The sequence below is a fragment of the Lolium rigidum genome, chromosome 3 (genome assembly GCF_022539505.1).
Source record: "Lolium rigidum isolate FL_2022 chromosome 3, APGP_CSIRO_Lrig_0.1, whole genome shotgun sequence".
Classification (NCBI taxonomy): domain Eukaryota; kingdom Viridiplantae; phylum Streptophyta; class Magnoliopsida; order Poales; family Poaceae; genus Lolium; species Lolium rigidum.
Genome location: NC_061510.1, coordinates 39,158,804 through 39,182,753, shown reverse-complemented (window position 1 = coordinate 39,182,753; position 23,950 = coordinate 39,158,804). Strand labels below are relative to the sequence as shown.

The following is a 23,950-nucleotide window of genomic DNA, read 5'->3' as shown; positions in this document are numbered from 1 at the left end:
TCTTATGTAGTGTTTGCTTCGTCTCTGGAAACGAGTCATCAGCCTAAGACTAGTCATAGTGGGAAGTAACATAGAATAGTAACATGCACATGTTACTAATCGATGTTACTACCTTCACAGCGGTTAGTAACATATGTATAGTATCATGTAAAGTCATATTTATTACGGAGTAGGTTGTAGACTCATCTTATGTTGAAAAATGTGATGTTATGGTAACATAGCTAGTTAATACAAGCATCTATATCCTCATTTAATGACATGCCATGACATCTAAATACTTAGTTGACATTGTTTATATGTGTATGTTACTACCTATGTTACTCTCATTATAAGTAATCTAATATGACTTCTTCTCTCCTACACTAGTTGTCGGTCCGCTAGTTTTACCGAGTGACTCTATTGGTAGTTGGTGTAGCTTCTTGTGTTGGGCACGCCATTACTAGAGTGTGCTTGGCCCTAGATGTATTGCTGGCTTTTCATACTTAACTCGGCAACAGTGTTCTTCGTAAGTAATCGGACACACAAAGTTATTTCCTCATTTAAAAAAAAGTAGTAATTGACGTTTTTTTACATCATAATTAGTCGGAGAATAATTCTCTTTGTTTGTATCTCTTTGTTTGCCCTGTTTTAGTTTGTTTTACTTGCTGGTCGACGAGTTCTAATGACAATATTTGTAAACATGAAGAGATTTGCAAGATTACCCAATCTAATCTATATACACCAGGGGAAATGTAGTGTATGTCAGTATGTGTATAAGTTGTTTGATTATTTTTTCTTAATCTTGCTCATATTTCTAAGATAGTACAAATGCCCGTGCGTTGCCACGGGAAAAAATAATATATTTTTAGTCAGTCTCAGATTGTTTATTGATTCTCTTGATGATCACAAAGCCATTTTTTTTACTTTCGTCCGTCAACATCCTATTTTGCATCATTGCTTGTTGATGCGACAACTATGACTCCTTGCATTATTTCACTCCACCTAGCAAGATAAATAAATATTTATATAGGTAAATTCACACACAAAAACACACGTGTAAAACATGATGTGCTCGCAGTTTGTGATTATATTACAATTCCCGACATGTTTTCTTCATCTCTGGAGGCAATTGGAAATTCGCAAGATGTCTTGTCCTCTACCGGTGCCTCGCTAGGATACTACACTACACTTGTTTCTCATCATTCCATGCCTTCTCATGAGACCTCCCCAACCCCAATGTTTATGTGTTCTTGTTGCAGAGTATGATCATTCAGACTCCGTGTCCTTGTTGCACTACATTATCATCCGGACTCCCTAGTGTGTGCGAAAGAAGCAATGCAAAGAAAAAAAGTACACTTTTGTTTATATAATCTTGATAGTCAAAAGTCAATATCTCACATTCCTGAATAGAAAAGACATACTACCAATAACATAAAATTAAGAATATCCTACAGGTTGTTTCTCAAACCAAAATATTATGAACTAATTGGAAAAAAGCATCTTAAGAGACAACAAAAAGGATGGCGACATATTTGATGAATCCACTGTAATACTATATGTTGGGGAGAAACCAGAGAGCATAAATTGTCTGAAGTAAAATATCCATAACACTCTATTCTTCTGTGATAATTGATAAATTTGCCTACCTAATTTTGAGTAAACCCTCTCACGTACATAAGATCCTTGTAGATAAAAATGGTTTGTCTTTCTTTGAAGTTGAAGCAGAAATTCCGGCGTCAGTGAAAAACCTAACATTCATCTGGCAATATTCATAGCTACTCACCTGCGTCAACGGTGACCATGGCAGTGACAAACACCCAGATACTGCAGCAGCAGTAGAATCCCAACAGTATCCCCATTTCTGCACTTGTTTTAACATAACATTTTTTTACACATTTTAACATCACGTTGACAGATAATCAGTTAATCACCCATTCCCTTGCAGGAAATGTCAATGGTGTATGGAAATCTCTAGGTTGTAGTGCTGAGTGGAATCGAGCACCCATACAACGTTAAGCTGAAATTCTCAACAATCACAATGCATACCTATTATCAGATAACCAAACCACCAGGAAGCGAGAACAAATTCTTAACAAGCGGGAGGCGTGCTCCACCTCCAGGTTGTCAAGCGCCAAGTGGCAGTACTCGTTGTCCATCTTCTCCAGCTCCACCTGGACCATTGTTGCTCCGTCCGCCAGCGAGCCATTCACCTTCCACGCCTCGGCGAGCTGCGTGGCCATGAAGATGGTGTTGCCGAGGTATCCATCCGGGAGCACCGACTGCAGGCCATAAATACTAAATAAAGCACCTAAGCAAGAACGAAAGAGTTCAGTCCTAAAAAAGTGTTCAGGCCATAACTACTAAATAAAGCATTAGCAAAAACCAATTATTAACTGCCATGCAACACGACACCCAGACAGGGACCAAAAATGCCAAAATAAAAAAAATAAGTCAGAGACAGTAATTGGGGTTCTCCATGAAGTAAACCAATTCAAACCCAAGAAACATGAAATTCTGAAAGTGATGTCCAATAGCCAACTTTTGTCCTCAAACACAAGAAAAGCAAATTATGCTTCTTATTCGAGTTGAAGCTTATTACAGGTAAAACAAGAGCTATCACAAAATAGGCAGGAACAAGCTAAGGTTGCATATGCAAGACAACAACTTATGATATTGGACCGTCAAGACAACAAGTAAAAGTAGAGCTTATTGTTTTAAATAAGCTATACTGAACAAATATAGTCCACAGCGGAGAAGGCCAAACAATCCTGCAGAACCAAATATAATTTCTCCATTATTCTCTAATAAAGACCAGGGAAACATGAATGATCTTAGAAACCTCCAATTTTAACAAGTCTAGATAATATCACAACAGTCAGTATGATGATATAACTTATAAGTAATAGTTTCATTAGCATACTTGGCTCTTGCGCTAATAGTGAACAGCTCGTCATTTTGATTCACCATAACATGATCGAATGGACAGTACTTCGGCCCAGTTTCTTGGTCATGTAGAAGCAAATGTCGTTGACTAAAAGATCCCCTTTGCACATCTTGTCCACTTAGCCTAACATGGTTGCCTTCGTCTATGGGTGATGCAAAATCAAGGGCTTCAGCCATAGCCCAATCAATACCTTCACCACTTTTACACATTGCAGTGTGTTTCGGAAATCTGTTTCATGTAGCTTGGCAAGGAAATTTTGCTCAAAAATATTCTTCACATGGGGCTTGCAGCCTTCAGGTAGAGCAGTAATTGCTTGACAAGCTAGCACCTTTCAGTACCTCAATCTTAAACCTGCAAAGCAAGCATTTCAATGATGATGGATGATATATTTGTTGAATACATAAGTTACATGATCAACACAACTAATATTCTTACAAGGTGTTGCAGACACGTGGAATTTTCTTAGGTGACTTAAAGGTAGTATGGTAATCTGTGAGACAATCCCTCATGTTGCAAACATAATTTGTGCTTTTAGTGAAGTCTTCATTGTGGATTTGGTTCACTTTGTCGTGGATCCTTTGAACATCTCCTTTGAACAGCCTGTCGTGAATTTGCGCTGGACATCTTCAACGCATCCACCGCGATCTCTGTGGGGACAGGAAGCGCCATCCTCTTCTGGCAGGACCCCTGGCTCCAGGGTTTAGCGGCAGGCTGTATCGCTCCGGAGATTATCAGCATGGTCCGACCGTCCATCATACGCAGTCTCTCTGTTCGAGACGGGCTTGTTGGCGATGCTTGGACCCGCGGCATTGCCGGCGTGCTCTCCGTCGATGCCACGGTTCAGTTCTTCAGACTCTGGGAAGCGGTGCGCCGCGTGAATCCTTCAGGCGATGCCGACAGCTTCAGATGGAAGTGGACTGCTGCAGGGGTTTTCTCGGCTCGATCGGCTTACCAGGCGTTCTTCTTCGGACGGACAATTCTCCCTGGTGCGGCTCAACTTTGGAACACGTTCGCGCCCTTGCGGTTCAAAGTCTTCGGCTGGTTAGCCTTGCGCGGAAGATGTTGGTCGGCAGACCGCATGGCTCGACATGGCCTCGCCTGCCACCTAACTTGCCCGCTATGCGGCATTGAGGATGAGACCCTCAACCACATCCTTCTCCAATGCCGATACGCGCGTGCGATCTGGTTCAGGTTCCTGCAGCGTCGTCTCTGGGAGCATCTGACCCCTCTTGCGGACAGCGTCATCATCGACTGGTGGCCGGAGGCCGAGCAGCGGCTCCAACCCAAGGACCGCAAGAGTTTCAACTCCTTGGTGTTGCTAGTTACCAGGTCCATCTGGCTCCAACGCAACGCCAGGATTTTTGACCGTGTCGACATGCCGGCGCACACCCTTCTGGAGGTAGTAGATAGCGAGTGGCTAGCCTGGCAAAGGTGTAGACGTGGGTCTTTGAGAGAAATTGAGTAGATTAGCCAGGGGTCTTAGACCTCGGAGGTGGTTGCCACAAAGTGGTTGTTCTGGATCCTTCATGTACATGTCTTTTTCCCCTGATGCTTAATATTAAGACGCGCAGAGCTCCTGCGGGTTCTCCAAAAACATCTTCTTTGTTGACTTTGCATGTTTCACGCATTTTCTCAAAGCTTCAACAAATTGGAATGGATCTTAATGACCGCCCAAAGAATAATTTTCATTAGAAGTACACACCGGGCTGGAATCGTAAAGCATAAAATATTCGCAAAAAAACACAAGTATGAAAAAAAAGGAATTGAACACAAAACATGAACATGGTAGAAAGGGTAATTAGGAGCAGCTAAAGAAGAAATGAGCGACAAGCTGTATACTACACTGGGTAACAAACTTTGTAGACATGATCTGTAATGCGGGCATGGCCGTGGTGCGGCACCAAGGCCGCCACAAACAACCCGCGACGACGGTCGACGGTGCCAGACATCCGCATTGGGGAAGGACATCGTCGCCATTGCCCGTGGCCAAGTTCAGCGCGCCGAGGCTGCCACAAACAACTCGCAGTGGATGATGCCAGGCATCTGCACCAGGGAACGGCATCGTCACCATTGCACCTTGAATAGTGTACCAGAGAACCATAATTTTGTATACAACTTACGATTTTGAGCAGGGAATCATGCTCAAGTGTCTTCGTCTTGCTACATGATAAAATGTCATTCTCCTTTTCTTCCCCCAAAATAAAGTATACCTAATACGTAATATAAGTATGTGATCCATATGATATAATTATGGATTATCTACAAAGCAGAGTAAAGTGCAAATAAAAACTGACTATTTCCTGTAATTCTAACTATGGACGACATAGTGATTTTTAATCAAATTATTAATGTGATTGCTTTTCTCTCTCAACTATACCTTACCACGTTTGTTTGTTCAATCAACACTGGAATAAGTGCATAACGGAGCAGGTCTTGTCAGCCTATTCTTGCAATGAAACCTGAAACTCAGCTCATCTATCGGAAAGGAATCACTTTGATCTACATCAAAAAAAATCTTAATAAGAAACACCAGTGACGCAAGGTCAAGAAATTTGGAAGAGGAAAGAATAAAGGACATGTATGATTGTAAACCCGTACCTGGGTGCAGTATGCGCCGATGGAATTCTGGCGAAGTGGCTAGCATACCGTGTTGTACCAGGCCATGTCTCGATGGTTGATGTCGCGATGGGAGGTGAGAGACCTGTGCCGCGCCGCCGCCGCTTGGAACGGGAAGCTCTGCTTGTAGACATCCTCCTCCCCAACGTCGCCAGGCTGGTTAGACCCTCCGCTCGAAGATCTCCTCCTCATAGACGGTCGCCTCGTCGCCCTCCGGAGCGGACCCGGCTGCCTGCCCGCTGCCGTACAATCCATGAAACGCAGATCCCTCCTCCTCGTAGACGGCCGCCTCGTCGCCAATCGGATTTGCGGGAGGCCGCACGTGCACAAGCAAGACCTTCGGTTTTGGTTTGGCCCAGTCCAGCAGCTGGTGTTAACTTTCGTGGACCAAGCGATTGAGCCGGTGCCGTCAAATAGAGCGAGGTTGCCGTCGGGCGTGATGGCGAGCCGTGACGAGGATGGATCGGAGACCGGCGTGTCGCGGTTGGCCACCCAAACCAGCGTCTGAACGGCGATGTTGTGGTACCAGATTCCCATGTAGCAGCTTCCGGCGGCTCCTCCGTCCGGCGTAAAATAAAAGGAACATAGCGATAAGTATCACATCACACCGAACATACACGGTCGAGCAATGTCATGCAGATATGCAGGGACGAAGCTAGAAAAATTACCACTCGGGTCAGCACTATAATCTCTCCAGCTCACTGGTGTCATTCTTTACAAATTAACAATGGCTAATACAAATTAGTGAAGAAATTTGTATTTTCTATGGGTGTCAGCCGACACCAGCGACTGTCAAGGCAGCTCCGTTCCTGCAGATATGCATCGTGGACTCACCAGGCTGGAAGAACTTGCGGCCGTGAGAGACGAGGGTCTGGCCAAGGGTGAGAGGGCGGCCCACGGCGACCGTGTCCGCGGCGCGCACGGCACCCACGCAGAGCAGCGCGAGAAGCACGCCCAGGGGAAGAGCGCCTGATGCCATCTCGTGTTCCCTCCCGTCGGCTGCTGATGGCGTGGGTGGATGGATGGGGCAGCTAGGGATTAGGTATTTTTAGGTTGACTTGGTGACGAGATGTGTTGGGTGGGATAAGATGGGCCAGGCCCATCTGGCGTCGTGCGGTCGAGCGGAGGGAGGGGGACGACGACGAACGTATCGTTGTAGTGGCAGAATAAGGAACATGTTCCTCCTTTTTAAGTAGTGTAGATAATGGATGGTCAACATCTAACGTTCATGGTCCCAACCTCACTCCATATATAATCGGTAGGATAGAAATTATGAACCAGATTCTCTAACATAAGTCTAACTTTGAGTGGCTAACATGTGGGCCCTCCATCTGGTGACTCTGCATGTCACTGATCTAAAGTCATCTGACTTGAGTGAAGGTGTAAGACAATAGGGTTTGAGGGAGAGACCGTTCAAAACCTGAACGGTGCGACATCCTTTGTATTTTTATTCTTTTTATAAAAGGCGATTTATTATTTTAAAGTTTAAATATTATATCTGTTTTTTTGCATAACTAGGATGTACACACCTGCTTAAATATAGATGAACGTAAAATAAAAGAGAGATGCAATGCAGGTAACAAAAGAGAAACTGTATAAACGCTTAAGGTCATGGAGAAACAATTCAAAGACTATGTCAGTCATCCATGTTGGATAATAATATTGCTCATTGTGTCCACCAATCATTTAAACATGTCTGTAAACAGATCGGGATTTTCCACAAGTTGTAGAGATGGTCATGAACGAAGCAAAGCTATGCGTCGGTAGATGACTTGCATAAGAGAAAAAAATTATCATTAAAAATCTTATTATTTCTACATGGCCAAAGAACCAAATAACGGCTAGCGACCCCGAAATAATAACTAATTTAAACATATGATCCACACCGTTTAGCATGTCTATTGCCAAAAATATTAGCAACACTACGTGACGGACACATGGTAGAACCTATTTAGATGACCGACCATATAGATTTAGTAAATATTCAATAAAAGAATAAGTGTTCGTTAGTATCATCGTGATGACAGATTGACAGTACACACTTTGAACTTTCGTGTCATTTGTTTTATAAGGTTGTATTTGGTGGGGTTTACTCCTCTACGAAGATATCACACGAAAGCCTTAGTCTTCAACGGAATCTTCATGTTCCAAAAAATAATAATTATTATCAACTAGCACCAACTGGCTGGATTAGTCTATGTACATGGGCTGGATTAGTCTATGTACATGGAGTCTACAGAGAATTTACCACTCTCCTGTAGATTCCATCGAAATTCATCGGTCCCTTACATCAATTGAACCAAAGAAAAACGTTGCAGCAAAGCATTCCACAATGAAAAACTAGGACCAAGAAGATCTCTTTAGAACGACACAGTTGATGGGGATGACTCCAACATATGGTGTTTGTATCACCCTTGTGACGAACAATGTTATATAGAGTTAGATATAGTTTCCAGAGTGTAACGTTATCCAACTATTTATCCTCGCATAACCTAATTTCCGTGTCATCCTTAATTACGAATGAACCATATGTAATGAAGTATTTCTTGGTCACCCTAGTTTTCAATAAGCTTGGGACATTGTACCTGAGCCTGTGTACTTTCCTTTTAAAAAGGTTTGCCATACACCATCTTCGGTAGGAAGCCTAAAAGTCATTTACGTAGAAGAGGTCTATTCTATACCTCAAAGTCATTAATCCCAAGCCTTTCTTGATCTTTGGTTGGGCAAACCACATTTCATTTAGTTAAAGAAATGGATGTATAACCTAGCCACCCAGGTTTAATTCCTCGCGGACGCAGATTTACGTTTCAATTATTAAAAAAAGATTTGATGTAGGGTTTTCCCTACTGCATTCCTTTCAAAAAAAAACAATACTTCATTTAGCTAGTTGATATATAATTTTCTTTCTATCTCCTTGCCAAGAGAGTCTGTTAAGAAATCATATAAAGTACAATATTATTTAGCGGAAATTCAATTCGGCTCCCAGGTGTGTATGCTTCCTCTACTAAAAACCCATATTTCGAAGTGTTGAAAAATTCTGACAAAAATTTCTACATATACATCTCCATAGTATATGTGCATTCATCAAGTTTTGAAAAAACAATATTTTTTATGTACTATGTAAAAAAAGAAAATATATCTTATGAAAAGCATTATTTTTAGTACTGAATTTTGTCTTTTTTACACACGTCACATGACAAGTCGATTTTTTATGAAACGACTTTGTGAGCGCGTGGCACGTGAAGATGTACGTGCGAATTTTTTTTCAACTTTTTTAATATTCAAAATATGTGTAAGATGCATTCAAAATAGAGGGAGCATATGCTCCAATGTTTTAAAACACCACTCCCTTTATTTAGCGGAAATTCAATTCGGCTCCCGGATGCGTATGCTCCCTCTACTACCAAATTGATGAGAACTAATCTTCTGCTGAGAAATAATAATTTTTCTTTCGAACTACTTAATCTCTTTCGTGATCTGTCCTCGACGTGTTTCCATTCAGATTTATTAGAGAGTCCCTAGTTACAAGGACTGCAACAGATTTACAATCAGCTAGGATTAGCTAGAATACTTAAGGACTACTTGTTATTTTTTGAGAAAACTTGCTGCGTATGTATTAATCAACCGGCACATTCAGATGCCAAGAGTTCTACAGCAAAATCCGGTGGGGAAACCAACCAGATGTTACACACATGCCCAAGATATTTATGTATATTTACTAGATTTTCTCGTATCGATACTGCAAGTTTAGTGTGGTTATATCTAATTTTGGTCACTTAGATTTATTAGCAAATAAAAATCGGCACAGGCGAAAATGAGGCCGGCCGCCTATAATGAGGCAAGAATACGAACTCCTCCGTTCTTTTCAAAAAAAAAAGGGAGTACAAACTCCTTCATGAATGGATTCTAGCCTCTCTGTTCACATCCGAGACTAAACCAGTTCCTCTCCAGGTTCTCCCTCAACATTACTCGACTACTTGTGTATCCTTCCTGAATTTCTGATCAGTCTGAAGAATTATTCAACCCAATACAACAGGAAACCAACAAAGAACTCGATCTCCAGACTGCAGCTAGCTATCCCTGTCCGACCATGCTACCTAGAACGATTGAGCAGAAGTGGAGAACTGAATGTTGGAGGTGAAGGCCTGGCCAAACCTCCACCACGCCGGCACGACGTTCTGGAAGACGACGGTCTGGCCGGCGGTGTCGGTGACCCCGAAGGTGATCGCCTGGCCGACGAGCGCGGCGGGGGACTGCCAGTGTGCGCCCCAGTTCCTGCTCATCGGCATCCTCTCCGTGCTCGTCCCCTTCACCCACACCGCCTTGATCGACCCGGTCCCGGCCACGTTGGAGATTAGCACCAGCAGGAAGCGCTCGAACCCTCCCATCGTGAACCGCACACCTCCCTGCTTCATGCACGCCACCCTACATTCATGGAAATGGAACGGCGCCATTAGTTTATCAAAGTCAAACCACCGCCCAATGGGTTAAACTAGGAGGCATATGATTATGTACCTTTGGTAGAGCACCGGCACGATGCCGCCCTTGTAGATGCCGATGCGGAGCCAGGCGGGCTGGGCCATGTCGAAGTGCGCGCGCGGCGGGTTGCACCAGCCGCCGTCGTCGCCGGAGAGCTCGTAGTTGGGCGGGCAGAAGTTGGTGGCCGTGACGGTGACCGACTTCCCCGGCAGGCACCACCGCGCCTCCGACTCGTGGTCGCACGCCACCTGGTAGCACTCCCCGCACGACGCGCCGTCGTTGAACAGCGCCGAGCTCAGCGCCGCCGTGCGCGTCCCGTACCCCGACCAGTACAGGTTCCCGTACCCGCACGCCCCGCCTGCGTACACACGAACGCGCTACTTGCTTAACAGCTCTACAGACCGTACCTGCTAGTGGTTCGAAGCAACGCGAGATTCTACAGTGTACAGAGCTTGGCTGTCGAACTTACCCATGGTGCCGGAGGCGTCGCTGCCGCCGTAGAACGTGGCGGAGCCCTTCGACCAGCCCGCCGTGGTTGCCAGAAAGCGAGACGCCGCGGTGACGACGAACAGCAGAAAGCTCCACGGTTTACTACTCCGCGTGATCTCCATTTCTGACTTGGCAGTGAGCGTCAGTGACAGTGAGAGTGTGATAAGTAGTGAAAATTAATCTGAAGCAATCAACTGTACACGCGTACGCACGGTTCTTAAATACTAGCGGGAGTGAGTGAGCGATCGATCGAGTGGAATTAACCCTGCAGGCCGGCGCATGCACGCACTGCATCGCTCAGCTACAATTGCGCTTGTAGCAGCAGGTCGGTGATCCATCAGGAATGGCATTGTACCGTATACACGGACCTTCGTGCGCAATTTGGTCCGTCGGATTCAAATTGTTTTCTGTTTTAAGATTTGTGCTGCACTAAATCAATCAGTTTCACTGTGTTCTGGAAATCTAAGTCAGATTGATTTGCAATAAAACATGATGATTTAGTAGTGTTGCTGCTCTCCATCGTCTCATTTCTTTCACCTTAGCTTCTGCCATGCACATGCATCGACAGATTGTAATGCAAGAAAAAAAAATTCCCGATCATCATCGACGTGTCTTCTATTCCTTGAGCTGTGTACGATCACTGACACTTGCGCATCTTCTATACATGCTGCCCTTTTTCTTCTCCAGGGAAAAAAGTACAGTACTCGCTTAACAAGGGAATGGTTAACTGGACAGGCTTGTCTACCATACTTCTCACGACAAACAAGTGTCATCTCCTGAGTTGCTAGTTTACTCACAAAAGTTGACATGCCACACAAGAGGGGTCAGCCCGCCAGCCGGGCTGGTGATAAGAGGAATCCTTCCTGACACTGTTGGTAAGTGAACCGGCAGCTCACATGAGGACGGCCACAGCCCACAGGGACGGCCAGGTGCGCTGCTATGGTCAGACTCAGACTCAGACTCAATGCACAGTCAGACTCAAGCAACAACAGAATCTATCTGAATGTGTTCCAGCCTTCCAGGTACCGGAGGCCTTCCGAACAGGATCTCACTTCTGCTTCCTCGCCGCTGAAACTCGATCATAACTAAAACCGAAGTAGGTCTACAAATACCATGAAACTTGGACAATGCCCCAGCGAAACCCGCAACTGCCGTGGTGCTGTTCTTCCTTGTCATATGGTAGTTCATTGGGCCAAATCCCTGAGCCCCTAGTCCTTTTGCTGCAGAATCAGGTACACTCCCAAACTCTACCTCGTCTCTATCCATGCGAAATCGCCTAATAAAATGTTGGTACATCACTGTAACATGGGGACATAAAGAAATGACGGTATGCTATTATAAACTATGTGGTTGACCTAAAGTTATCCGGACAACACGTAGATGAGTTAGTTTGCATGTAATCGAACAGTACAACCCCACAACAAAGACATATGTAACAGCATAGACATGGCCCTCAGAACCTCATTGCAAGGCTTTGGTAGCTGCTCTCATACTGCCTCGACAAAATGAGCTAGTGACTGCGGCACTAACTCATGTGACGAGGGGGGAGGCACTGCACAGAGAAGCAGATATCAGCAGTTGTACAAAACAGATTACAGAATGACATACAGAAAGAGAAAAAAGTCACATTTCTACTAACAGAAAATACAGTGTACAAGGCAGATGTCAGTACGAAAACACGAGTTGTACTCGCCGCGCAGATGGGCACTTCTTCACCAAGGTATAACACTTTACTAGTACATAAATTCGTAATTTTGTTTTCACTAAATATATATACTATTTCTCCTCTTGTTCATCATCAGTTTTTTTCTCGAACACACGCCTAAGCGTGTGTCTTAGTATATTAGAAGAAAGCCGTCGAGAAGACGGGAGCATACAAGAGTGTAGCAAGGCTACCAAAAGAGAGCAGAAGGTGCAGAAAAGGCAAGAAAGAAAGAGGAAGAAAAACAGAGAACCTAAAGCTGAAGCTGTACATGAACGACTTTCCCAGCCAACTCTCTCGCTGTCTCGCACTAGGCAGCATCGGGAGGCTGCGTGTGTAAGGGCAGCTGGCGCAGGGCCTTAGCACCAGCAAGGAACCAGAGTTTGGCCTCTTCAAGAATTGAGAGCACAAGCTCTCGACGATTAGGGGTAGCTTCTCTGAAAACTATATCATTGCGAGCTTTCCATAGCCTCCATAGGGTCAGGATGATGATTGATCTGGCTCCTTTTTGAACTGCAGGTTGAGCATTGGAAGCTGCTGTTTCAAACCATGAGGTGAACTCCTCGTTCATCATCAGTTGCAATTGCGATTTGCATTTATCATAAAAACAAGTAACTTCTGTAGTTTTCTCTTCTTTTTCTTCAGATCCACACGGTCAGGATCTTGAGAGAGAGATACAATGGCATGGTAACAGTAGAGTGTGCCGTTACTTCTGCTGCATCATTAAAATCCGAACATATAATTACACCACTAGACCCAGCAATATGACACTCTTTATGTCAGTGTCTAACGACTTACTATAGCTCAGCTCAAAGCAACCAGATTGGGCTGAATTTTGAGGCTTTGCGAAATTGATTCTTCAATCTACAATTTCACATTGGCTAGGTTTGCTGGCAAAACATGTATATGTGGTTTTGTGAATAACATTTCACATATGCAATCACTGAATAGTGGACAATCCTCATGTCCAATTCTTCTTCAGATGTCCCTACTTCCGGCACCCTCAACAAATTTAAGTTGAACCTTCATCGGATTTTCTTGTTATTCATGGCACCACCACTGGTTTGTTCTGACGGTTAATAGCAAATGTAAATGATAACTCATTTGTTGATCATGCTTTCTTCTGAAGTACGTTACTTTTTCAACTTTGAATATATACCAACTTTAAGTTAGGTCAACTGTGGTATTTTGGAACAAAGATGATAAATCCTTAGAAGAATAAGGGGAAAGAAATTAAAAGGCAAACAACAAACGGACGCCCAGCAGAAGTATATTTCTAGGTAATCAAAATTTTGAACGTTGAACGGCAAACTTGGAACTAACTGGTATATTATTTGTAAGAAAAATCTAAATACTTACCATTGAACTGCAAACTTGGTACTAAATGACATATGATGGAACCGAAAAGACGATGAAATGAAAGTGCAACATGCTACGTAAACTTTGCCATGAAAGCAGATCACACTGCTACTTTTAGTAGAAAGACGCATATGATTTCATCAGGCAGGTGGTCCAGCCACACATCTAATTTCAATTATCTTCAACGGTGTGGGTAGAACCACAAGTATATTTCCAAACTGGTGTGTAACAGACCATCTATAGAAAATAAGCAACATCCAGTTACACAAAGACCACCGAAACAAGAGTAAAGACCACCAAAACAGGAGTTACCAGCTTACTACGCAGAGTGAAAAGTTTGCTACGCCATACGCAGTTACCAATCTTCATAGCACATTCTCAGTTCATGTAGACCTGAAATTAGTTGGCAGTTCCCCTTTGCAAATGGTTGCATAGTCTTCGGCAAGGTCTGGTGCAGATTCCTTGTGAGGGCATATGAACTTCTCCACGAATGCCATCTCGCTCAGTACGATTGCATTATAGTAGTCCTGGTTCTGATCTAGCAATCCATTTGCCTTAAGAAACCTGAGAACATAGTACCGGGGTCTGAGCCGGCCCTCCATGCTATAAGAGATAATTACCGGGCGATGAGCAATGTAGGCCGGTTTCAACCCGACCTCAGAGATGAGAAACTCGGACCTGCGCCGGAGCGCTTCCTCTGGCCTCCTCAGTAAAATTGGAGCCTTAGATACAGCATGGCTCAGTTCGGCATCAGACCACCCGAACATCCTCTTCAAGAACTCCAGTTTGGTGGTGATCTTCTCCTCGTTAAGGAGTGAGACAGCCTGCAATGCTTCCTTGAACATCCCAGAGCCACAGGGCACCCCTATACCTTGGGCACACGCCACAATTTCCCGGACGCGCTTGGGATTGGCAGTGAGCATCCTGGGCACGACCGCACACAGCTTGACAATATCGCAGTCACCTAGCCCGCATTCCTGTAGGAAGGCGACGTTGGGCTTGACTGTTCTCTCTAGGTCGAAGCCGAGGAGATAGGAGCTGCGCTTGACCGGCCGGAGGAAGTTCTCGAAGGAGCCGAAGAAGGGCAGGTAGTACTGCAGCCTGGAGGCGATGGGAGCGCAGCGAAAATGAGTGCCGGCGAGTGTGACGAGGCGTGCGATCTCAGAACGCGACAAGCCAAGGCCGGTTAGCCCGACGACTTTAGGGGCCAGCGTTTTCTCCACGTCGGAGCAGAGTAGCTTCGGATCCTTGGCGACGGTGGCGGCGACCTCGGCGCCGGTGAGGCCGAGGCCGCCGAGGAAGGAGAGCACGGCGTCGGGGTTGGAGGAGGATTTGAGTTGGGGGATCCTCCTCGAGGCCTTGAGGGCTTGAGGTCGGGTGAGGCCGCAGGTGTCGACGAGGTAGTCCTCGACGGCGAATCCGGGATTCGAGGGAATGGGCGGCGCGGTGGCGGAGAGGAGGCGGCGGAGATGAAAAATTGGAGAGGTGGAGGGAGGAGAGAGAATATGGGAAGCGATGCAGCTCCGCAGGCGGAGCATGGCGCAGCGCCGGCGACGGCGACGGCAATGGTGTGGCGGCGGCGGCCCTAGAGAGATTTCCGGTGGGCTCTGCAACTCCGTGTTGTCTGCTCTCTTTTTTTTTTTTTTGAAACCATTGTCTGCTCTCTTTTTTCTTTGGTTTTTCAGCGGCTCGTGTCGTGGTGGAACGTTTCGATATAACAAAGGACAGTTTATTGTACCCTGATGGGCCGGGAATAGGTAACTGGAATCCGATGGGCTGGTTTCTTGCAGGGCCCAACTAATCGTTTGGACTGTTAAGAAACGAGTTTGATCTCGCTGGATTTTTCAGGGAGCAAAGATGATGACCGTACCATGAACGAGAACGAGAAAACAACCTACATCTCCAACGTACGTAGAACGTGCATATATACGTGCATGGATTTTCCCCCCCTATGGTGTACCTTTTGGTGAAGTCAAAAGAATTTTACAGATGTTTTGGTACATTTTTGAAATTTCGATAAACCAAGCATAGTATGCGGTTGGGATCACGATGGACTCGGAGGGTATTCGAGGACAAATTGTTATATTACTACCATATCTCAATCCTATGTACTTTTAGATATGAGACATTGCGGCCATCTTGCCTTGCACGATTAGTGCTCAACGCCGAGAAAATGCAACAAAGCACCTAAAGTAACAAAAAAAAGATGGATACATATCGAAGGTGATTACTTGTTGGGTGCTTTTAAACAAAAAATCCATATCAAAGTAATTTTTGTTTTGGGGGGGGGGGGTGGGGGGCTTCTTCCCCGCTACGAGGCCCACCCTGCAAAGAACCGATACATGAGCATACCTTAACCTTCAATAATTAGCATCCATAAAGATGCCTAGGGTTAGAATTAATACGAGAAGAAAGTATTAGAGCTTGGCTACTTTTGTAGGTTTTGAGCTTTTGAACCACCAAAAAGATTTGGAGACCCTTCCACCTTAATTCTTGTATTAATAAGAATTTAAAAAGCGTCATTTCCCAATGGAAATCAATATATCCATCGAATTTGTTTGTTGGTTGAATTCATTATCAAAGGGTGACACATTGTTGTGTGTTGTAGGCAATTATTTAATGAGGCATCACACTTTATCATTTTCACCACACGGATTAGGTGGCGGTGTTGCGACTAGATGCATGTGTTGCAAAGATTGCATTAAGACTACAAGGTTTTGTTGTAGTGTTATGTAGTTTGGTTTGCATATATGTTGCAGCTAATTTGGTTCTTTCACAGCTAATGGAGTAACGGGGTGTGTTTAACATAGAGTAGTGTGTTTGCATGTTTCCGATATAACAAAGGGAACAAAATGTCATACGATGTTGCATGTGTGTCTGGGATATTGCATTGGCCGGGGAAGGTTTTAGTGAGATGGGATGGCATGGGGCCTATCTGAATTAGTAGGTTATCATCAAATCTCAACTGGCCTCTCCTCTAATATGCGTGCAAGATTCTCTTGGTTGCTACTCCCTCCGTTCTGAAATGAAATAAGTGACTCGAATTTATCAAGATATTGATGTATCTAGACGCATTCGTATCTACTAGATAAAGTTGAGTCACTTAATTTTGAATGGGGTTGTACACTCCATCAAGGCATGCATGTAGTGTTGGCACTTGGCACTCCGAATGCGTAATCGCTTATCAACCTTTATTTTCGCCTGCCGATCTTCACTCTTCTATCTTGGATCGATGGAACTTTACATTGGCACATGGCTGCATTACCTAAACTATTCGTGTGTTCCACATGGCTGCATTGTCAAATTACCCGGTACACACAGTCAAAAACACACATATACTCCACTACCCAGTACTACTACTTAATTTCTACTCAAAGCATTGCATCGATTTCAGGGCAGTCAAAGTCCACAAATGTGCTCAGGACAGAGCCATATGCATAGCCAATTTCATTCTACTAGAGCTCATTCTATTAATAAGATGGTGATTCGGTCAACATGCAGTACACTTGCTCGCATGCAGCATTAGATCGGATCGATGGTGGAACATCGCAAGGCGGCAGGCACGGCGGGCAATAGATCAGTCCGGCCGGGCGGGCGAGGCGAACCCGTCCAAGCACCCACCTCAGCCATGCAAACCACCCTACTACGGCACCTAGCCAATCCCTAGTCCTACCATGCATCAGAATGAAGCTATCCCAATTGTGAAATGAAAGAGAAGACTGAAATAGTAGAGGCGATCCGACGCTGGCCGGCCAACAACGTGCGCCGGCGGCGGTCGTCGCTAGTAGAACTGCGCGCCGGTGGTGAATGTCTGTCCGAAGCCCCAGTTGGAGGGCGCGCAGTCCTGGAAGGTGAGCTTCTGGCCATTGGTGAGGGTGACGGTGAAGGAGATGGCCTGGCCGTTGAGGTAGCTCCCCGACTGCCAGTTTGCGCCCCAGTTCCTGGCCATGGCCATCCATCCGGTTTTGGACCCCTTGATCTGCACCGACGAGATCGATCCCGCTCCTCCCACGTTCGTGATCAGCACCAGCTCAAAGTAGCTGTTGCCGTTGATGGTGAACCGCACGCCGCCCGACCTGGAGCAGGGCACCCGCTGGTACTTCATGGGGATGATGCCCGCGCGGTAGACCCCGATCTTCTCCCACGCCGGCTGCGCCATGTCCATGTGCCTCCGCGGCGGGTTGCACCAGCCGCCGTTGTTGTTGGGCTTGGAGTAGTCCGCCGGGCAGAGGTTGGTGGCGGTGACGGTCACGATCACCCCCTGCTTGCACGACGACGAGCTCGACTGGTCGCACGTCACCTGGTAGCACTCCCCGCACGCCGCACCGTCGTTGAAGAGCGCCGGGCTCAGCGCCGCCGTGTTCGTCCCGTACCCCGTCGAGTACAGGTTGCCGTACCCGCACGCGCCGCCTGCATTGGTTACATCACATAAAAACGTCAGGCATTTGCAGTGCATGGAGTGCAAACTAGCTAGTGTACATGCTGAAGAGACGAGCGGAGATGAGTTGCTGTTTGCGTACCCATGGTGCCGGAGGCGTCGCTCCCGCCGTAGAATGTGGCCGAGCCGGTGACCCAGTCGGCGGTCGCCGTGGCGAGGAGGCACGCCGCGGCGGCGAAGGCCGCCAGGTGCAACAAGGCTCTGCTGCGCGCCATTTCTCCAAGTGGCTTCTCCAAGTGCAGCTGATAGGCGAGATCGATCGGCGAATGGGAGTGAAGAGAGGAGGTGGAAAGCAACCGGAGCGGCGGTGTTTAAATAGCAAGTGCGGTGATTGAGGCCACGAGATCGGTGCGCGGGAACCCCGGCGAGTTGTCACGTGCGGAGATGACGATCGGGCGATGCCCCTGCGTCGCGCCGTGCGCCATTAATGCGACTCACGACGCCACGACGGCTCCTGATTCTTCACCCCTCCAAAGAAATGAAACGAAGGCCGGGGAAGAAAGTCTCTGCTCAGCCCACCCCCTACGTTTTCGACAGAAAAAAGATTCTTCTGATCTCGCCGCCGACCCTTCCAATTTCACTTTCTTTCTGGCAAACGCCAGCCGGCCGGCCACTGTGCAGTAGAAGCAGCTTCCACGGATCCGTGCAGGTCTTAATCATTTGGCTACGACTAATTAACCATAACCTGTCGATCAAAATCAAACCCAGCATGTGAGCTCACGAGACTCGGCTGCCATGGATCACATGCGTGATTACCGAGGGTCATTGGATCGATAAGCAACGCCCCGCCACACCTCGTGATGCTGCCCTTGGATTGAGCCGCTTGACGCGCTGCTGCTGAAGAAGAAGAAGAACCGATACCCGCCAAGAAATGCTGGAAATTGCTGCTAGTGGTAGCATTCTGTGGTCTCCACCGGCAGGTAGCAGTTAGTCGTAGTAGGGGTGAGGGCTAGGGAATTTAGCAGCGTAACAGGTAGGTAATATCAGGTTAATTACTAGTTGATGGTTAGAGCTCTTTGTTGGCTTGTGTGGTTGATTGGAATCTACGGAAAGAAAAAAAACTCCTTTGCTTTGCAACAAGTCAACTGTTATACACTACCTAGAAGTGTGAGCTAGGGCCTCCACAGTTCCACACTGTGGGAGTGGCTTTTTGGCGCATTGCTCCATTTATTTGAAATACAATTTATACATATTTGAAAATATCAAAATATTTTAAATCAAAATGTCCATATCTTCTAAAATAAAATGTTGCACAACATTTCCACATCATATGTGCTCGCAAAACTGATTTAAGAAAGCCCGGCTTTTCATGTGACATGGATAAAAAAGACAATATTCTATGCTCAAATAAGTTTTTCGCCGGACTTTTTTTTGCTGAGGCCACTTTTTACATGAAACCTTACTTGCGAACAAAGAATGTGGAGATATATGGGTGGAATTGTTTTCTGAATTTTTATGTGATTTTAAAAAATTGGGTAAAGAAAACATATAGACATGGAATCAAAAATAAATTTCTGCTCTACAGTTGGACTTTAGAGCATGCACAGTGTTGCCAAAGCCTAAATATTGCCATGTAATAAATAGCTTTGGTGGCAAATGGTTAGGTTTACCACAATGTGTGGATTGCCAAAAGAATCAACGTTCTCTCCTATAGCCACACCAAAGAGAGAGGGAAAGCACCTACTTGGTCCCACACTAATATTTGGTTATAGCAATGCTCTCTACAATGGTGGAACTAATGTGTCAAAAGCTAGGATTTGGAATCTCTAATTGGCCTTAGGAGCTGTTTCTGCATGTAACTAGTGGACAGCTGCTAACTTTTTTTTTTTTGAGCGGTTAGTGGGTAAGACTGGGCCCCAATTTGTATACTTGTGATCCCTGCTAGATTACATGGTCAAACCTCTGGATTTGAATGAGGAAGTATTTAAGAGGGAAGGGGTCTGACAGGTTCAGAATTTCCTCGTTTTCGGTTAGGAAATGTCTGACTTTGAGAAACCAGATGAGAATCAGCTGATCACTATGCAAAACTTGCCTCCTGGTTAACAAAGTCAGCATCCAGTGTTGTGTGTATTCTTTTGCTTCCGTATTTTGCGCTTGTGGATTCGAATGATGCAACGCCATTGAAGATAAGAGCTGACCAACGTACAAAAGAAATTGCCTCGTAGGGATCTTAGAGTGGCAATATGTATTTTTCAACAATGGCAAATACTTTGTCGGTTTGTTGATAACCCCGGTGATAACCTAAGTACTCTCTCTGTTGTGATTTGTTCTACATTCTACATTCTAGATTAAAATTTTGTTCTATATTCTAGCTTTTAGCCAATGCAAACACAAAAACAAAGCGATATTGCTCTCTCTTTAATGTGTCCCATTTTTTCTAGTACATGTAGACTACTATCTCCATACCGGTATATTAGACTACTCATACTAGGAGTAACACAATTAGTAATATCACCCACTTCAAGATAATTTTGGTGACATGACATGAAAATAAATAAATAAACAGAGTGAGGTGGTAACTAGTTATGCTATCATAACATCGCATGTCCAAGATAAGATAAGTCTACAACATAATAAATGACAGAGTGTATGAAATCAAATATAAATTAGTACTACCCACTATGGAGGTAGTAACATAAACTAGTAACATATGTATGTGACTAGTCTAAATTACTCCCTACTATAACCAGTCTTAGAGTATTATGCATTTTGAGGTAAAACTTTAACTAGTAACTTAACCAACAAAATATTAGATATAAATCATAGAAAATATATCACTGGATTCATATTTTAAAGATGTTTTCAATGGTATAATTTTTGGTAATATCCAATGGTATCATTGGATAAAAGTTATTAGTCAAAGTTTTACCTTAAAGTATGTAATACCCTACTAAAACAGTATGGAGGAAGTAAACCAGAATAGAGGGAGTGGCTCCCTCCTCTTTAATCCTAGCAAAAACAATAGGAGGCGAGACGAACTGATTACGGAAGATTCAAGCATTATATATGCTCATTCCAGACCTCTCAATTCCTCAAATGGTGGGAAGTGTTTACCCGAAGCCTTCTCCAGGGTACCTCTCCTTTGAATTGTATTAATCCACCAATCTTGGCAGAATCATCCCACACATATTAATAATAAGATACGAATCTAGATCTTTTTTATTACCAATTCGATTGAATCGTGCTACACTAGTACATTCGAATAGAGCTGTGTAAACAAGCACCTAGATGGTTACCAATCGAATCAAGCAACACTAGTACTACATCAAAAATTCATCAAACGGGCTAGATGGTCACCCGATCGATTCAGTGTCAACTGAATCGAGGTGTGTCAATTGATTCCTATGATTTCTATCCAATCCCCCGCGCTCGCTTCTCTCCTTCGCGCCTACTCGCTCACGCCCAACCTAGATCCCCACCTCCGCTAGAACCAATCGATTCCGTACCTTGGTGTCCCTCATCCATTCTGTTTGTGACGGCATATTAATGCTTTTTATACTTTCAACATGAAAATTAAATTTCTTGGGCACGCTGTAAAAAATTATGTCTATTTTCGGTTTACGAGCCATTTTGTCTGTCTAATGTGCCCTATATAAGACGGTGATACATGTAAAATGCATACATAAACTTTGTAGTTTATTACCACATATTCTCACATATTTGCATCTTATAAAGTGTTATATCCATGTTTATATTGTTTTCGGAGATTTTTCGAGGATCTCCTTATTTTGTTCATAACATGAACATGAAATCCATGTTTTATGTATTTTTTACTTTCAAGAACGTATACGGCTTCAAATAGACAAAGGCTTTCTCGAGGGTCATTATTTTGCGAACACGTATATTCTGGAGTCCTGGAACCTCACAAATGCAGGACGGAAGGCCGGAAGAGGTTAGGTCGCATGGGCCCCACCCCTGGCCGCCCCACCCTACCTCTTGGCCTCCTCTAGCGTCTGCGGCCGTCCATCCACAGCTCTACCTACTGGTCTTGACCTAAAAACACCTATATAAAGGTCCATTGACATAATCTCATAACACGGAGGCGAAAATCGAAAACACCTAAACAGAGAGTCAGCAGGCCGCCGCTGGAGGAAGATTGGAGGGGGAACCGCTGTCGGAATCGCCTCCAGCCACCACCCCTCCTTCACCACCGCCTCCTCATCACTCTCCATGATGAAAGGGGATTAGTCCACCCCCTGGACAATGGTTTTGTGGTGGTAACTTGATCCAATCTATGTATGTATGATCATTGTTGAAGTCCATATAATGTTCCTTCGATGATTATGGATTTATCTATGTAATTTATATCTATGTAACTTTTGTGGTTACTTTAGTTTTACTTTCAGTTTTACACTTACTTTTGTCATATATCAAAACCCAAAAAAAATAGAAAATGGAAATATCAAAAATACTCTTGTTATGGCCACTAGTTTAGATAAAAAGGACACTTTGGAAAGTACTATAAGGGTTATATGATAGCTATAAAACACAAAGAATCTGATGAAGGGAAACAACTAGCAACTTTCCTGAGACTTGTAAATAGAATTTCTAATAAGTTGCTTGACTATTATGATGAAGAAAATTGTCGCTCTAAAGTAAATTTTAGATACTTCGAGTTTCAATGTCCGTCCCATGAAGAATATGTTATTGCATCTTACATAGATATGATTATGCTCATTTAGGGATAGAAGAAGTAGAGAAGTTTGTTAGTTTTATGGCAGCCCACGAATTACAAACATTCATTGATGAACAAGAAACATGCCATGTAGCTTCTAAATATAAAATTGTGATCAATACTATACTTTATGATTGCATAGCCAACTTTGGTGAAAATATCTATGTTGTTGACTATGATAAGAGGGTCAAAGCTGCCCAAGAGAGCACTAATATTTTGCATGAAGAGGATGATGAAAGAATAAGCTTGGGGATTCCCATGCAACCCCAAGAAGAGGAAAATGATGAACAACTAGAGAAGGAAGAGAGGGAAACGCCACCTTCACCATGCATAGATGAAATTAAAAGAAGATGATGAAAACGTAAGCTTGGAAGGGGAAGTATGTAAAGAAGAGAATAAAGAAGATATTGTCCAACCAAATCTTGGGGATGTATGGGAACATCTCAAGGATGATAGTAAGACTCAAACTCAAAACTCATTTTTACTAAATTAATGCTTTAGATGATGGTCCTATTTGCTTGATAATCCTACATGTTCACACATTTTTACTAATTTATGCAAGGATAGAAATGATATTCTAGCTGTTTGTGATAATAATCTTACTCATAGGAGTCCTACTTTGTTTTTTGAATTCTTCAGATTGCACCTTAGAGGAGAATTTTGGTTATGTTGAGAAATACTTATGTGGTTTGCAATTATCTTTAGTTCCAAATCATTATTGCAGACATGATATTAGACCTGATACTAATCATAGTAATTATTTTGAAAGATTAAAACATGCTAGTGAATTCCATGATGAATTTAGTGATCCTCTTTGTGTGTCTAAATTTTCTAAGTTGCATGCTTCCAATGGTTATATTGTTAAATTTGCTTCTAGCGATTGCAACTATTATGAAAGGGGAAGTGTTGAGTGCCCTATTTATGTTAAAAGTAATTATAAGTTGCATTAATCTACTATTAATATGCATGGCTATACTCTTATTTGTTGTGATTCCTTCATCTATAAAATGCACATTCATATTTTTATACTTTGCGTTGCTTTCTACCATGTTTTGATTTGATTATTATTTTGATTGGTATGATCACACCATGGGACCCTGGTATTTAGTTAACATTTTTTACTTTACAGTATTTAAGTCTTGTTTAGTTACTTTACTTTCTGAATTTTTAATTAAGTACCAAGTTTTACCCATTTTGGATCCATAGAAGTTGTTGCAATATATGTAAATGTGTTTTCTGCCGAACATTGTTCACCAAACAAATTATCAA

The 23,950-nt window shown here is 44.0% G+C and overlaps 3 protein-coding genes and 1 long non-coding RNA gene across 4 annotated transcripts; all 4 read right to left on the bottom strand.

Annotated features, from left to right (window-relative positions):
* Positions 1-2,897: 2,897 nt before the first annotated feature.
* Positions 2,898-5,868, bottom strand: LOC124695716. Its single transcript, XR_007000580.1, has 5 exons — positions 5,522-5,868; positions 5,301-5,422; positions 5,044-5,133; positions 4,768-4,966; positions 2,898-3,274 (listed from the first exon to the last, which is right to left on the bottom strand). It is a non-coding gene; the product is annotated as an uncharacterized LOC124695716 (long non-coding RNA).
* Positions 5,869-9,636: 3,768 nt separating this feature from the next.
* LOC124694703 (expansin-A15-like) lies at positions 9,637-10,629 on the bottom strand. The gene is made up of 3 exons (XM_047227657.1): positions 10,488-10,629; positions 10,055-10,376; positions 9,637-9,964 (listed from the first exon to the last, which is right to left on the bottom strand). Exons 1-3 carry the CDS (start codon positions 10,627-10,629, stop codon positions 9,637-9,639), a joined length of 792 nt encoding a protein of 263 aa, XP_047083613.1.
* Positions 10,630-13,787: 3,158 nt separating this feature from the next.
* On the bottom strand, positions 13,788-15,106 carry LOC124695714 (transcription termination factor MTERF4, chloroplastic-like). Its single transcript, XM_047228534.1, has one exon. It carries the CDS (start codon positions 15,104-15,106, stop codon positions 13,952-13,954), a length of 1,155 nt encoding a protein of 384 aa, XP_047084490.1. The 3' UTR covers positions 13,788-13,951.
* Positions 15,107-17,349: 2,243 nt separating this feature from the next.
* Positions 17,350-18,221, bottom strand: LOC124695713 (expansin-A12-like). The gene is made up of 2 exons (XM_047228532.1): positions 18,089-18,221; positions 17,350-17,978 (listed from the first exon to the last, which is right to left on the bottom strand). The coding sequence occupies exons 1-2, from the start codon at positions 18,219-18,221 to the stop codon at positions 17,350-17,352; spliced, it is 762 nt and encodes a 253-aa protein (XP_047084488.1).
* Between the last annotated feature and the right edge of the window lie 5,729 nt (positions 18,222-23,950).

Bases quoted from the DNA above. Each gene is read 5' to 3' on its own strand.
- LOC124694703 (XM_047227657.1), bottom strand. From the start codon at position 10,629: ATGGAGATCACGCGGAGTAGTAAACCGTGGAGCTTTCTGCTGTTCGTC. The intron at 10,377-10,487 runs GTAAGTTCGACA...GTGTGTACGCAG, and splicing joins CGACGCCTCCGGCACCATGG to GCGGGGCGTGCGGGTACGGG. The intron at 9,965-10,054 runs GTACATAATCAT...CCATGAATGTAG, and splicing joins GTGCCGGTGCTCTACCAAAG to GGTGGCGTGCATGAAGCAGG.
- LOC124695714 (XM_047228534.1), bottom strand. From the start codon at position 15,106: ATGCTCCGCCTGCGGAGCTGCATCGCTTCCCATATTCTCTCTCCTCCC.
- LOC124695713 (XM_047228532.1), bottom strand. From the start codon at position 18,221: ATGGCGCGCAGCAGAGCCTTGTTGCACCTGGCGGCCTTCGCCGCCGCG. The intron at 17,979-18,088 runs GTACGCAAACAG...TAACCAATGCAG, and splicing joins CGACGCCTCCGGCACCATGG to GCGGCGCGTGCGGGTACGGC.